The sequence below is a fragment of the Passer domesticus genome, chromosome 4, assembly GCF_036417665.1.
Source record: "Passer domesticus isolate bPasDom1 chromosome 4, bPasDom1.hap1, whole genome shotgun sequence".
NCBI lineage: Eukaryota > Metazoa > Chordata > Aves > Passeriformes > Passeridae > Passer > Passer domesticus.
The window spans coordinates 23,087,769-23,103,406 of NC_087477.1; the positions used below are offsets into that span (position 1 = coordinate 23,087,769).

General features: G+C 36.2%; 1 protein-coding gene across 1 annotated transcript in view; it reads left to right on the forward strand.

Annotated features, from left to right (window-relative positions):
• The window catches only part of NAA15 (N-alpha-acetyltransferase 15, NatA auxiliary subunit), a 37,634-nt gene that overhangs the window by 11,280 nt on the left and 10,716 nt on the right, over positions 1-15,638 (forward strand). Inside the window, exons 2-13 of the mRNA XM_064416523.1 lie at positions 3,259-3,343; positions 4,200-4,304; positions 4,997-5,154; positions 6,872-7,006; positions 7,173-7,326; positions 9,656-9,775; positions 10,449-10,544; positions 10,679-10,785; positions 11,199-11,271; positions 11,997-12,166; positions 12,692-12,844; positions 14,874-15,002. Of these exons, the coding sequence (XP_064272593.1) occupies positions 3,259-3,343; positions 4,200-4,304; positions 4,997-5,154; positions 6,872-7,006; positions 7,173-7,326; positions 9,656-9,775; positions 10,449-10,544; positions 10,679-10,785; positions 11,199-11,271; positions 11,997-12,166; positions 12,692-12,844; positions 14,874-15,002 (1,485 nt within the window). The remainder of the gene's footprint in view (positions 1-3,258; positions 3,344-4,199; positions 4,305-4,996; positions 5,155-6,871; positions 7,007-7,172; positions 7,327-9,655; positions 9,776-10,448; positions 10,545-10,678; positions 10,786-11,198; positions 11,272-11,996; positions 12,167-12,691; positions 12,845-14,873; positions 15,003-15,638) is intronic.

Consider the following 15,638-nt stretch of genomic DNA (forward strand, 5'->3'; position numbering starts at 1 on the left):
CTGTCCTAAAGCAAGGGCTGGAGCTCTGGGAATGACTGCTGCAAGCTATTAATCTGGGAGGAAACAAGTTACCCAGATGAATAAAATTCCTGTTTCCACAAAGCCTGTATCTTTATGTCCCAAGAACACTTGACATGTCACCATTCCTGCTTCTGTGATTTTTTTTTTAATTTAAATTGCTCATTCTTTTTTCTTCTCTTACTCAGAAACTACTTACTTGCTTAAGGATCTTCTTTCCCAGGCTGTGTACATATTTTCTGTCTCCTTTTTGTTAAAAGATTTTTGTTTGAATTGTCTGTTCCTTGAAACTATAGGTTCACTGATGTTTGTACCAGCCATGGTTGCATATGCTTCTATCCTGGCTTCTTTCTGTCTCATTCACACCTTAATTTAAGCTTGTTAGTCCATAATCTCTCTGGAGGATGAGTTAAGTACGTGCACAGCTTCAGGCAGGGGAATCTCAATATGCTGTTGGGCCCACTATGAGGAAACAGTCTCTTCTTTTCTGAACAACTAAATGTGACCTCAGTTTCATTTGTTCCCTTCCTTCCATTGTCAGAACATACAGTGTGTTCATAGAACACATATGTGGAATAAGGAAGCTCATAAAAAAAACACAGTTTGAAGTCTTTGCATTAACAGAATGAAATAAGCTTGGAAGTATTAACTAGAAAACTTGGTGCAATTGTATACAGGAAATCATTCCAACTTGTCTTGATCTAGAACTTAACCTGTCAAAGGAGACCTTTGATGCTTCACTGAGGAATATACACAGCTATGTCTATGTACAAAGCTATATTCTGGAGATAAAAGTATATCCTGATTGTTTCCTGATGATTTGTTGGCCCTATCCAAGTAGTTTCTTGGTTGTGAGAACCTTTCTGGGTTATGAGATGTAGGTGGATATAAACTTGTAAATCTTTCCTCCATGAAGCCTAAACGAAGAATTTGTTACAATTTTTAGTGAGTTTGCTCTGTTCCAAACTACCTTGCATTATAAGCTCTGTACCACCCTAGACATTTTTATGTGCAAATATTTCCTGTCTCTAGTATATATTCCACATGACTTTGCTTAAACTTCAAGGTGAGAGCCTGGTTGTTAGAGTACATTAAATGGAACCATTTAGTGATAAGATGTCACATTCACAGCCAGCATCTGAGCAAGCTGTACCCAAAGCCAGACTGCAAAACCCCAAAGTGCCCCATCTGCTTGTGACAGTGCCTTAGTTACACTGCAGACACGTCCTTCTGTTCCTGTGGCTGCACCACTTCTGTGACAGGTTCTGCTGCTTTCACAACTACCTGGGTGGGGGCAAGCAGCCCTACTTTTCAGGGAGGAGACCTGGCTGGTAACATTTATGACTTATGGTTTCAATTAAAAAAAAAAAGAAAAAGTCTGTCAGCTCTGACTGCTTGGCTGATTATAGTGACTCAGCCAGGTACTTGAAAGCTGATAATGACTGGAAGGTGTAAGGAGTACCCAGTCAAGTTTAATGTGGAGGGGTGGGGGAAAAGTTGCCTGTACAGATTTCCCCTTACCAAACCCTTAAAATGTTCTTTTGCAGTGCTGACTTTTCCTGTCCTTGGTGAACAGAGGGAGTTGTCTTTTGGAAGTGTTCAAAGTCAGGGTTGGATGGGGTTTTGGATAGCATGGTGTAGTGAAAGGTGTTTCTGCCCTTGGGGGTGGGTGGAACTAGATAGCCTTTGAAGGTCTGCTCAAGTTAAAAACATTCTAATTCTTTTGTTGATCTGTTCCTCCTTGAGTAATCTTGTTTGCTCTCTTTGGGCATCTTCCTTCTCCTTCTGTTTCCATGCAAGCTATTTCCTTTCTCCTGAGGGTAGTGACAGTGTAGGGGGAGCAAGATAGGTGGTTTGTGATGCATCTTGGTCTTCAGTCATATTATTTCATCTGTATGACTTTAATACTGAAAAATAATACATGCACTTAGTGTTTTGTCATTTTTTTTTTACATCTTTGAAATTTATTGTTGGTATTTCCAAGAGAAAACCAGACACTAAACAGCATCTTTCATTATGAAGAGCAGCATAAAACACAGAAGTTGTAAAATATGCCATTTTCTTTTTAAGCATTTCCCCTAACATTCATGTAACTTTTAAAGTTTTATTTTTAGAACCTTCTGCTTGAAGGGAAGACCTCTTGGGTCTGCCTTTCCTAAATATTTTTGTTGAGAGTGGTTTGAGGACACATGGTGTCCATATGTGCTTATGAATGCTCTGGATAATTACTTTGGAGCGGTGTGAGGAAAGATGGAATCCTGAGCAATAACTTATTGACAAGAGCTTGAAAACTCTGAGCTGTACCCAGTTTTTACACCCCTGCCATCCTGCCACCAGAATGGATCAGCCAGAGTCAGTGATGTCCTGTTATGAATGACTTTGTAATTAATAACAGGATTAGTAGGATTTGGGCTGGTGCTCAGTCAGTGTGTGCTCATGTACTCCTGGGCTCATAAATGTTTATTTCATTACAAAAAAATGAAATGTAAGAGGTGACCTAAAGTGCATGAATTGGTGTTTATAATATTATTTCTTTTGGCTTATATTTAAATATGAGAACAAGAAGCATATTTACATAAATAAAATACTAAAACTGGTTTTCAAAGGTCATGCTGTGTGCTGTTGTGCATTGTGGTCACCTTGCATAATGAATGAGGCTCAGACAAAACAGCTGGACTGAGAATACAGTAGAGGAATGTTTAAATTTCCAGTATGGCAAGATAATGTTACTATATACTAGTTTTGGAAGTTTGGATGTATGAGATACGTGTTGTAATCAAACTCATCCTAAGAAGACGTTTTCAGAGGTAGTTTAAGCCAAGTTCCAATGATTTGTGTGTCCTTCCAGTTTGTATGGTTGTTGGAGGTTGTCTTGTGGGTATCTATTCAGGATAATTGGCCAGTGTGGGTTCAGTGTTTACCAGTGTTACAGCATAAGGTTAGCTTTTGTGTTAAGGGAGAGTTGAATCTCTTCAGCTTCCTGTGGTGTCTTACTTGAGAATCTGCTCTATGATAATGTGTCTTCACTTCTGCATTTAAAATCATGGTGTTGCTAACATAATCTTTTTTTTTTCTTTTCTTTTTTTTTTTCCTGTCAGTGGAAAGAATTTTTAAACACGGGAATCGTTGAAATATTAGTACATTTTCTAAAATCTGTAGCTGTACTGATGCTTTATTTCAGGCGTGCATAAATACTTTCACTCTAAATTTTTTGACTAAACTTATTCTGTTTTTCAATAGAGGTGTTATGAACATAAGCAGTATAGAAATGGGCTGAAGTTCTGTAAACAGATCCTTTCCAATCCCAAGTTTGCAGAACATGGAGGTAAGTTTTCAAATGGCATGTGCTCTCTTTTTCACTGTACTTAACAGTAATTATTTTAATGTTTTATACCCCTTCACTGTTAACTTTTTGCCCATAAAGCAGTAAGATCATCCAGAAACATGTGTGTTAAACACTTAGAGTTGGTAAGATTTGTCATTTTAGAGACTGATCTTACCAGTAGTCAGAGCTTCCCATTCTTTATCATTCAAGCCTAAGACTCATGTTGCAAGTTTCCTAATACAAATATGCATTAATAAAATCACTTTTCCTGGGAAATTGATATTCACTCACATAAAAGTAAAAAACAAAAGGCAGAGGCTGAATATTCTTCAGTATTCTGTCAGCTCTATGGGCTGCTACTTTTTTGAAGGAATAGTTGTATCTTAAAAGGAGAAAAAGGTGTTTATTCCTTCACTTTCTTTTCAGTCAGCTCTTAATACTTAGTCAAAGTCTCTTTGCACTGTTCAGAAATGCTTTGTGGGTTTTTTGCAACTACTTTGGTATGGGTGGATGTGTAGAAATATCAGAGCTGTGAATAAATACTTGAGTAGTTTAAAAAAATCTCCAAAAGCTTGTAGAACAGACAGGTTTAAAATAAAGCATTAATTCATATTTTGATATGTAAGATATGGAAGTAATATAAAAGGTTTATTGCTGTCTATGATATACTTAAGTGAATAATCTGACAGCAGAGTTTTCCATGTGAGAAAATATGAAATCTTGATAGTGAGAACTGAATCTAAATTTGCATTTATACTATGTTTAGGGTTGCTATAAACCCATGGAAATGAATAACTGAATAACCCATGAAATGAATAAAAAAATTAACTTACATAATCTTTATTTTCTTTCCTAGAAACCTTGGCAATGAAAGGACTCACATTGAACTGTCTAGGGAAGAAAGAGGAAGCTTATGAACTCGTGCGCAGAGGCCTAAGGAATGACCTGAAGAGTCATGTCTGTATCCTTTTTGAAATCAGGGCTTTTGCTGATCATTTTAAAAGGTTGATTTCTGCCTATGCTTGATTCATAGAATAGCAGTAAAAGCCAGTTTAAACTTCAAACTGGAAGTTCAGAATTTTCTATTTCCAATAAGTGTTTTGTCTAAGCTCTCCAAAGGACAGATGCTTTGCAGTCCTTACAGTCACAGTTAGCTTACATATTATTCTGGTGTGCATTGTGTATTTTTTATTATTAATCTGCAACTGTAAACTCATGGTGGGCATTTAAGCATGTGATTTGCTTTGGAAGCAAGAGTAGTTGCCATTACATTGTTAAAAGTCTGGTCATATACTTAGAGTGCAAGGAAGTATGAGCACTTCAGATGTCTAAAATTGTGTTCAAATAAGCCTAATATTGTTTTCAGAGATCCTGTTACTTTATTTCCTCCTACCCTGCGATTTCTATAAAATACAAAGATTTAATGGCAAATTATATTATGGATTTTCAGCTCAGTGTGTGAAAAGTAACGTTTACAGCATATTATACTGACTGCATACATATAACTGTGTAAGTTCTGACAAAAAGGATTGTAATGTTCCTGTCCATTTATAAAAGAGCTTGAGAGCTTGTTGCCAGCTGTTCTGTCACTGCCATGTTGGAGCCCATTTGTCCCTGCTCAAATTCAGAGGAAGCCTTAATAGAGTTTTCCAGGTTGGCATGTCTATGGCCTTCTTCAGAGGTCAGACAAGAAGTATGATGAAGCTATCAAATGCTATAGAAATGCACTGAAATGGGACAAAGACAATCTTCAAATCTTGAGAGACCTTTCTCTGCTACAAATTCAAATGAGGGATCTTGAAGGGTACAGGGTGAGTATGCATGCTGCATTTAATTATCATCTAGGGAACTGCAGCAAAGGTGGCAGATTGATTAATGACACTTTAAAAAAATAGTCCAGAGGGTTAAAACTATATGCTACTCTTTTATTTCATGAAAGTAAAAGCAGATGTGCTACCCTGTGATTTCTATAAAATACAAAGATTTAATAGCAAATTATATTATGCATTTTCAGCTCAGTGCAGAATTGTCTGCTTTATTGAGATTTGGGGTTCTTTTGATGCTTTTTAACCCAGCTGTAGACAATCTCCAGTCTTGTTCTTTTCTTGAAAGGATTCCTGTAGGTAAGAGGCAATGTGTTCAGAATGTGACTTTTATTCAGGCAACAGAGTTTGTATTTTTTTGTAACTCTGTACTGTATAGCCCTCTGCCTTTACATCAGTGGCCCCCCATTTCCTCTCAGCAGTAGGTAATAACAGAACAAGCAGTGTGTGCTGCATGAAACATCATGTTTTGGCTCCTTGCCATCTTGGGCATTAGTGAGTGACAGCTCCATTTTTTGGTCAGGTTTTCATCTTTTTAGGTTTCCTTTGCACCTCTAAAGTTGTGTTACTTGAAACACATTAGTTGGTCTCTTTCCTTTTCAAATTAGGTAAGATTAGTTATACCCAGGAGCAAGTTCTGTGCTAAGAGTTGTGTGAAACCATCAGCTAGCACAAGTCCTCAGAGAACTTAATTCCTGAGTCAGGACAATTCTTAATTTTTTCATATTAGATTTTTTATTTAGAAATTTGGTTTCGCTCTTGTCAAGACAAGGTAGCTAAAACTTAGTGTAGGTGCCAAAAATGCACATTTGCAAAATGTGTTTGCAAATTTCTGTTTTCTTGGCCTCTGGATAAATGTGAATACAAATTTTGTAATCTCTAAACATATACATGTTTGCCAAATGTATTAAGGACTAAATGTTGGGATGCTTAGAAGTCAGTTAGTGCATGGCTAATCATATGCTGGTCTCTGAAGAATGTGAATTTGCTCTCAAAACCGGGAATAAGATTGTGTTTTCGTTGGTTTTTTTTCCTTTGCTTTAAATTCCAGCATCTTCTACTTGAAAATATTTTGAGTGATCATCATTCTATTAAAACAGCTGTAACTAGTTTTAGTTCTTTGTTAATCCCTACTTTTGACAGTTTAGGCATTTTCAATAGGAAGTAACATTTTCCCTTTAAGTTACTTGAAAATGCTTTTTAGCAGTCTACAACAAAACAAGTTACAGCACTTTCCTCAGATTAAAATTGCATGATACCAAGCAAATCTGTTGTCTCTTCCAGCTGTAATTATCCTCTTGCCAAAGAATAGGAATGTGTTTGCGTGACCTGTGTTGCCTAAGAGCACTTCCAGTCATTTAAATACATATGTACTTTCAAGGTTAATTTGAAATACTGGTAAATGTTCATGCAATTCAAACCAAGTATCCTTAATTATGTTCTGTTCATAAGTGGTTAGACAGGAAAAGCATGTGTGTCATACATTAACAAAATTAGTCTGACTCATCAGGATTTGGTTGGACGTATTTTGTGAAGGCTTACTTTTTTATTCAGTGAACACCATTGCAATTTAAAGTTTATTCTTTCTCTGGTTAATAAAATGCATATAGACTAAATACTAGAATATTGAAGACAGAATGTTGCCTAATGGATTCTACAGAGTATCAGAGTAAAGTCAGAAAAATGAGCAGGTACTTTTTTGCAGGAAACAAGATACCAGTTGCTTCAGCTCCGACCTGCACAGCGAGCATCATGGATTGGTTATGCCATTGCTTACCATTTGCTGGAAGACTATGAAATGGCAGCAAAAATTTTAGAGGAATTTAGGAAGACACAACAGGTAAGAGGAGAACATGAAACTGGTATATGGAGTGATGCTTAAACAAAAAAAACCCCATTCCTTTCATGATGAGAACTTCATGCAGTTTCTTCAGAAAAATGAATTTCATCCCAAATTTTAGAATGAGAAGGCTGATCTGTGACCTGTGTCTGGTTTTCCTGTGTAGACATCACCTGACAAAGTGGACTACGAGTACAGTGAACTGCTGCTCTATCAAAATCAAGTCCTCCGGGAAGCAGGGCTTTATAAAGAAGCCTTGGAGCATCTTTGTACCTATGAAAAGCAGATCTGTGATAAACTGGCTGTTGAAGAAACTAAAGGTAATCACTCGCTTTCTGAAGATACATTTAAACACAGTGGATGTCTATGCTGTCAGCTTTTCCTATCTTTTGGAACTCAGATTTGTTTTTAGCTTAATTTATTTAATTTTGCTATTGTAAAGGACTGCTTGTCTCACAGCTTATTCAGTTCCTGTCATGCTCTTGTCCCAGGTTGGTAAGACATCAGTGAGGTACAGACATACTGTTCTAAAACTTTAAGCTAACAGGTGTTTCAGAAAGGAGATCCTAAATTGATGTCCTAAAGTTCTTTCCGAGTAGTGTACCCCATGCTTTACAGCTTTGATAGTGGCCCTGACTAGGATACCACGTGCTGAAAAGGAAAAATCATCTTTGGTACAGCAGAAATGTATCAATCACCCTTGCAGCATAGAGAAATTGGCTCTGTAGTGAGGCTAGGGTAGCTTCTGTTGTATTGTTATAAACCTGGTGTATAATACTATAACAAATCAATACAATAGTGCGGCTTATATTCCACATATGGAACTGCAGAGTGATACAAGTTCGTTCTAACAGCTGTATTAACAGGTGCACTTTCTTAAAGCATGCTTTTTTCCTCTTCTGCTTGATGCTTGTACAGTCTTTCTGTGAAACTGCCAGTCTGTTGAAGGTACTGCTTGTTCTCGGCCCACACTGGAATCTGTTTAGATGATTGCTTAAAGAGAAGAGAAGAAATACTTTTACTCTAGTTTGTTCATGTAGATGTTGTAGCTAGTTCACTATTTCTGCTAATAGTAATCTCACTGTCTTGCAAAAGGAACCTAGGAATTGAGCAGTGACAGTAATGGGAGGTGTGGTGCTTCATCAAGGAAATTGACTGCAGATGACTCTCCACAGTAGCTGAATATCTTACTTTGTCTCTTTATTAAAGGAGATGGATATAGAGACTTCAGTATCCACAGATCATTTTTGAAACACAATAGTGGGACTTTTGTGGGTTGAAGGGGTTTTTTTGTGACTTTATTTTTTTATCTGAAGGATCTTTTGACATACTTTATGTTCTGTGTTGCTGTACTATGTGACGTACTTAGTGTTTGAATGTCCAAAGTTTGGAATAAAAATAAGTTTTGCATATGGGACTTGAGTAAAAATAAACCTGAGACCAAAACACAAAACCTTCTAGGAAGTTACCAGACAAAAGGATGAAGATACTTTTTGCAGTCTGTGTGCTTTCAACAGGGTACAAGTGATTAATTTTTTTGGGCACAGCTCCCACTGTGTTGTTTGGACTGACTTGGCTGCTGTGTATTCTCTAGACAAGCATTGTAATAAATGAGTGTGTGCAAATTTTAAGTGTACATGCAAGAGCCACTGTGGATGAAATACAACTGAAAAACACTGAAACTTGTATTGGGGTTTGCTGCTGTTAGATAGGAAAAAAATTAACTTTCACCTCAGAAAAATTTAAGGTTTATTTTCCCAATTCTGTCATTCTCAGTGAGTGAACTATTGATGTTTTCCTGGGCACTAGATTCTGTGTGTAGTCCTCAAGTTACTCTAATTGTGGAAAGCAGCATCTCTTGACAAAATTGCTTGTTAATTGTGTGACATGGGGAAGAAAGGTAAATTTGCATTTTCCTCTTTAAACTGGGTAAAAAAATCTTGCCTTAGTCTAGACTTACATTGTTCACCTCTGGTGTGTAATCTGTTCATGCCTAACATTTGCCAATAACAAAGTTTTGTTAAACAGTTTTCCACTGTGAATTGGGAAATCTACTCCTGTTGCAGTTCCAGCATTAACAAAGGTGCTTATACAATCGTTAGACCTAATCTTTACTTTATAAATTTTTGTAAAGTATCATGAAAATGAAACTTGTTTGCATAATCTTGAAAATTCATTCATCTAGTCTATGGCAGATTAAAAACACTGAAGTTAGTATCATGAAATACCAGACTGAAGAACCATTCTCTTACTTGCAGTTCTGCAATTTGTTTTCTTTTCAAGATGCTGTATGCATCAAATACCATGTGCTGCTTTTAATTGCCTTCTGCAGTAAAAACTGCATTTAAATAACCAGTCACTTCAGTGAGGGGGAAAAAAACCACACCACATGCATTTTGTATTAAATTTTCAAGTAAGTTTCAGGAATTACAGGCCAAGTTGTAAAATCTTGCTGTAACTGCAGCTATTTTCAAAGTAAAAGCCTATCTGTCAACTAGTTCATAATGCTATATGTAGTGCTTCTTTTTTCTATGAAATTAGAATCTGGATGGAGCTAAGGATTATCCAGTCTTTTAGTGTAGAGTGATAAATGTTACAATACTTTAGTATTTTGTTACCTTAATTTAAAACATCATGTTTTTCACACAGGAGAACTCCTGCTTCAGCTTGGCAGACTTGAAGAAGCAGTTGAAGTCTACAAGGGACTGCAAGAAAGAAATCCTGAAAACTGGGCTTACTACAAAGGCTTAGAAAAGGCACTTAAGCCAGGTAATGATTTGGTATCTTGTAGTAAATAAGCTTTTTCTGTATATTTGAAATCAATATGTGTATGAAAAGCTTGTATTGGTTTAAATACTAAAACTATTATTTTAAAAGTCCCCATTTAAATTTTGCTATTTAGTCATAGTGTGTACATACCATCATAATGTTGGGGTTTCTTAAGAAAGACAGGAAATATTTACTGCATTGTTTACCTTGTCTTATCTAAAATCATAGAATAATAAAAATGCAATAGTCTTTGTGTGTCGTTGAAAGAATAGAATTATTTCTTAGATCACAGTTTTAATTTCAAGTTTTTCCTTTACTGCCTGTTATCTTAATCTTATGTTGTGGCTAATGCAGCTGAATGGCCTTCTTTGAAGATTTTAGACAGCATTAAGGTAGGAGCTCTTTTTAAGATGAGAGATAAGCAGTTCGTATTCTAGTGCTGGAAGAGGAATTAGTAGATACCTTGTACCTTGGAGTCATTAAATTCATTAGTTTTAATAAAAATAAGGAGGAAATTCTGTTCTTGAGGAAGGATATAGCCATTATATATATTATATTATAGTTGCTATATATTCTGATTCTTTTTTTAATCAGGTATAAATCACTTTCCCTGCCCCCCTTTTCCTTCTTGCCAGAATGGAAGGGGAAAGTAAACTGTCAAATTCTCTTCCAGCTAATATGATGGAGAGACTAAAGATCTATGAGGAGGCCTGGACTAAATACCCAAGGGGACTAGTTCCAAGAAGATTACCATTAAACTTTTTGTCTGGTAAGTGCATTTTTTGCTGAGCAGGTAGTGATCAACACTTGTGTTTCTTAGATTCTGATTTAACAGTATAAACAATCTGCAATTGATGAGTAATGTCTGGTAAAACAAAATCAACAGGTCTTTTTCCTCTCAAGGTGAAAAGTTTAAGGAATGTCTGGACAAGTTCTTAAGGATGAATTTCAGCAAAGGTTGCCCACCAGTCTTCAATACTTTGAGGTCCTTATATAAAGACAAGGAGAAGGTAAGTGTTCTAACCAGTTTTTACGTGTTCTGCCTCATAACTGTGGTGTACTGAAAGATGGAGGAAACAATTTTTCTTCAGTATTCTCTCCATCAGCACTGCTTTAGATGACCTGATATAGTCAATATAAGAGAGAAGAAAGAAGTGTATACATGTGCCAACTAGGTAAATGTAGAAAACTTAAGATTTAGTAATTCTAAGCTGTGTTAAGTGGTCACCAAGGGAGGCCTGGTCTTAATTTTTTAAAAAATAGAGTGAGATTGGGTACATTCTCAAATGTAATGTAATTCAGGATATTGCAGCATTTTTTTTACCCAAATAACTAGTTTGGGTAACACCAAGTAGCTCAGGTTGAAATAAAATACTATCTGGCCCACAGATTATTTTTTCTGTGTCTTGTCTTGCATGTATAGGTGGCAATCATAGAAGAGCTCGTGATAGGTTATGAAACCTCTCTAAGAAGCTGCAGGTTATTTAACCCAAATGGTGAGTGCTGAGACTGTTGGGCTTCATGGAAATAGTGCCTGGTTGTAAGCACTGGGTGTCCATTCAGAGGTGGGGAAATAGGGAGTGAAGAAAGCAAGGTGATAGGGGGTTTTTCCCTAATGCAGAACTGAACCGTAGCTGTCAAATATAAAGTATGTATTCAAAATATAATCACTTGACCTAAACTTTTTTCCTGGATCCATGAATTTAGTAATCTCTTTTTTGAGTTGACTAAAGTCAACAGTTTTGAGTTCAAGTATCTTATTTTCAAGATTTGATTTTATCATTGTTCAAGAAACTGAAGTTTGAAAGCTGTGTCAAATCTATAACTACAGAAATGCCAAACAAAAGGCAATATACTGATAGTACAATCTTCAAGGAGAAGTGTAATTTTGAAGCTTTTGGTGGGACTAGGTTTTGTGTTCTTGGAGGTTTTGCATATCTGACTGCCCTAAGCAAATACTTGGAACAGAGTGCAACTGCCTTTGACCTGCCAACTCCCTTTTCCTGAAAACCACAGAAGGAGAAGGGAGCAGTATATGCCTAGGTCTTGGATAGATTTAAAAGCTCATGTACATACCTGGAGCCAGTTGTTTGAAAGCTCTCCTAGGTCTGATAGAGAGGCAGAACTGACTTCAGTGTCTGTGTTTAGAGCATTCTGCTTCAGGTGTGTTGTTTTAGTGATAAACTGATCAAACAACCTCTCTCCATTTTGCTCCTGCCAGATGACGGTAAAGAAGAACCTCCAACCACTTTACTCTGGGTCCAGTATTACTTGGCTCAGCATTATGATAAAATTGGACTGCCATCCCTGGCTCTAGAATATATAAATGCTGCTATAGAAAGTACTCCCACTTTGATAGAACTCTTCCTTGTGAAGGCAAAAATCTATAAGGTAAGTTTGGCTTTGTTCTTAGTGACCAAAGGTTATTTGTTTCTTAGGAATTCCTGTGAATTTCTAGGTAAGGGTATTGTTTAGCTACTTGAGATTTTCTGCTGCATATGAAAAAGGCACTGTGTAAGTTTCTAACTAATAAAGGAGAAATGTACAGCACAATGTGAATTCTCAGTTTAAAAATCACACTGATAAATTAGATTGAGTCTTACATTTGTTCTTACCCCCTGGTTTTGTAGCTGCTTAAAACTATTTCTCAGGGTGCACTATGATATTCAGAATGGGATTATCCAAACTGGTTAATTAAATATTTTCAGGAAAAGCATTCAGTGCTGAAAGACCAGTAATTCCATAATGAGGAAAGGTATTTAACTGCTTTTTTTTTTCTTTCAAGATCTATTGCTTTTGAAGTAAGCTATTTATTTTTTAAAAGTCTAAAAAAAAATCCTACTTATATCAAGAAGTGAGTAAATAAAACGTGTGTTTTACAATTGCTCAATCTGACTTAAATTTCTGTCTTTATAGCATGCTGGAAATATTAAAGAAGCTGCAAGGTGGATGGATGAAGCTCAGGCTTTGGACACAGCAGACAGATTTATCAACTCCAAATGTGCAAAATATATGTTGAAAGCAAACTCCATTAAAGAAGCAGAAGAAATGTGTTCTAAGTTTACACGGGTTTGTTGCACTTCACTAGAAGTCTTTGGAATAATGTGGACCTCATCCCTTGTGGAATAACTTTTTGTTTTAAACTTTGCAGTCAGCTTCACTATCATGTTTAAATTCTGTTTCAGAGCAGCTATGGTTGCTTGCTTCAGTTACGGTAGTCCATGGCAGGGTTTGAATTAATCTTGGATAAGATTAATTAATCTTATCCAATTCCATAGGAAAAAGTGAAAACTCTATGAAGCTTGGGTTTGGTTATTTTTGCTAGGTAGGAAAAATACAGGATGCCTGTTTTAGGGAGAACTTCTGAGAAAACAATTTTTGCACAATAATCTTTGGGTTTAATGTTGATTCTTTAGGATACTTGAAAGATCTGGTAAAGTTGTCCATGTCTCTCTTTTCTAATGGTAGCAAGTTAGAGATTTCAGATGTCTCTTGGAACACAATTTTTGTGTGACTAATAGCTGAGAGCCTTTGTGAGGTGTCTTCCTTGTGTGAGCAATGTTTCATCCCCAAGTCCTTGTTTATCAGTGATGAAGGAAAGGTGCATGTTACACCTCTTTTATTTTTCCATGTTCTTATACATGACCAGTTATCTGGAAGAAAACTGTTGTGTTATGGAAATTGCATAATTTTATGCATCACTTTTTGTCCCTGCAGTTACCCCCATTTTGATAGGTTTGGTGGTCACACAGTTTAGTTACTTTTTAAAATGTACTACTTTGATATTATTCTTTCATAACTGCAAGTCAAAACAGCTCAGTGAAATCTCTCCAGACTATCTGTCAAATTACAGTTTTGGAATACTGGCAGTGTCATTTGTGTGTTGTCGATGGGAGACAGGCAACAAGCTTTGGAAACTGCCTGCAAAAGTAAAGCCTTTTCTGTTTGTTTGACCCATTTTCTCCTGACTTAAAGAGCAGGAGAAACCTGGAATGTAAGGTAGGTTGAATGGAGAGAAGGGGGAGTGGTGCTTATAAAGGAAACCTGAAGGATCTGGTGAAATGAAGGCTATGTGCAGGCAGATGTGAGGGGAGAGGAAGTTCTATGTGCTCAGTAGCTCTATGTGGCAGTTTTGATGCAAACCCACTATGAATTTAGGTTAATTTGACCTCCCTCAATGCCTTAAGCAGCTCTAAGATTATGTTAAAAAGGAAGTATACCAGTTACCCAAAACTGAGCTTGAAAAATATTGAAGCAATTTGGTGAAGTTGCTGTTTAGAATCTTATTTCCATTTGATCTTATGTCTAGTGCTCAAATACAGGTTTCTTAATTAAAAAGGTATAATTAGGGGAATGCTACATTAAGCATAATGAAAATAGAACTGATACTTTTCCTCATTTTCAGTTGCCTAAATCAGGCTGTTTTGAACACTGCCTTTCTCTTTCATTGCTAAGTTCTGTGGATCTGTGCAAGTATATATAAATATCAGATTTGAAAGACACCTTTAATCCCCTTTTTTGAACCAGAAGGTGTCAAAGTTAAGTGTTCCTTTTGCCTTGCCTTACTCTCTTACTCTCTGATTGCATTAGAAATAATCATTTGCTACTACTGTGTGGATGCTTAGCTCAATCAGCAGTTCTCTGAAAGATGCAGATGGCAGTTTTAGTTGAGGGGGGAAAAAAATCCTGCAGGATTTCCTGCAGGTGTTAGTGTCTTGTTGTGGGCTAGAACTTTTCTGTTATTTTTTCCATGCTGTCATGTGTTACTTACATGCATGAAGTATTAAAAAAACACTGAATGAAGGTCTCTCCTAACCTAAAGTTCAGCAGCTGTCACAGTGAAATGGTCATTGCCTGTCTCTTCATTGTGTCTTTCTGCTCTTCCAATAGGTATAAAAAAGATTTTTGTATTTGTATTTTTATATTAATCAACAAAGCTAGTCAGTTTTAACTGTGGCATTGTGAACTTTCAAGACTAGTTCTGAGATTTAACACTAATTTTCTTTATTTGTGCTTTTAATTAGAACAAGATAAAAGAAATAGCAGTCAACAAACCCAATGAGATTTATTTTTTGTGTAATGCTGTTCTTGCTTTTAGGAAGGAACCTCGGCAGTAGAGAACCTTAATGAAATGCAGTGCATGTGGTTTCAGACAGAATGTGCGCAAGCCTACAAGGCAATGAACAAATTTGGAGAAGCACTTAAGAAATGCCATGAAATTGAGAGAGTAAGTATTCAGCTCAACAGCTTCGATTGGAAACACTGTTTAAGTTTACTGTGCTGACATTTTACCTGTCTGAGCAGTAAGGGTTCATTTCATGTAGCTTCAGGAGGGATTTCGTGTTGGTTGCTGGAAAGTTTATGTAGTTGCATTTCCTCCTACAAGTGCCATTGTAAACTGTGTATTATGAAAAGATTTTATACAGTTACTTAAAGATCCAGAGAAGAGGAGAAAACTGTCAAAAATAATCTTAGTTCTGGCAGTGTACATAAGAAATGGGTATTTAGATACAAACAAAGAGTATGTGCACTTTAAGTCCAAAAATAAGTGGATGAGCTGACAAGCCCATCCTTAAAGTAAAGGACAGATCTCAGTTACTATTAAGGCACTGTTTTAGAGATGCACAATAAATATTTAAAATATTACCAAAAATATTAACTATCTTCTTTAAAAAAAGCTACAGTTTAAAAGAAGCTTTTGCAAAAATAAAGACTTCTTAAAGTAGAAATTTTATTACAAAGGAAGAACACTTGCACATTAAATGTAGGTATCCATAGTGAGGTAAACAACAAAATTTGCATACACAACTTTAAAAAGATGCAGGTATGGGTTTGTTTTTTTTTTTTTAAAGCACATTAAAGT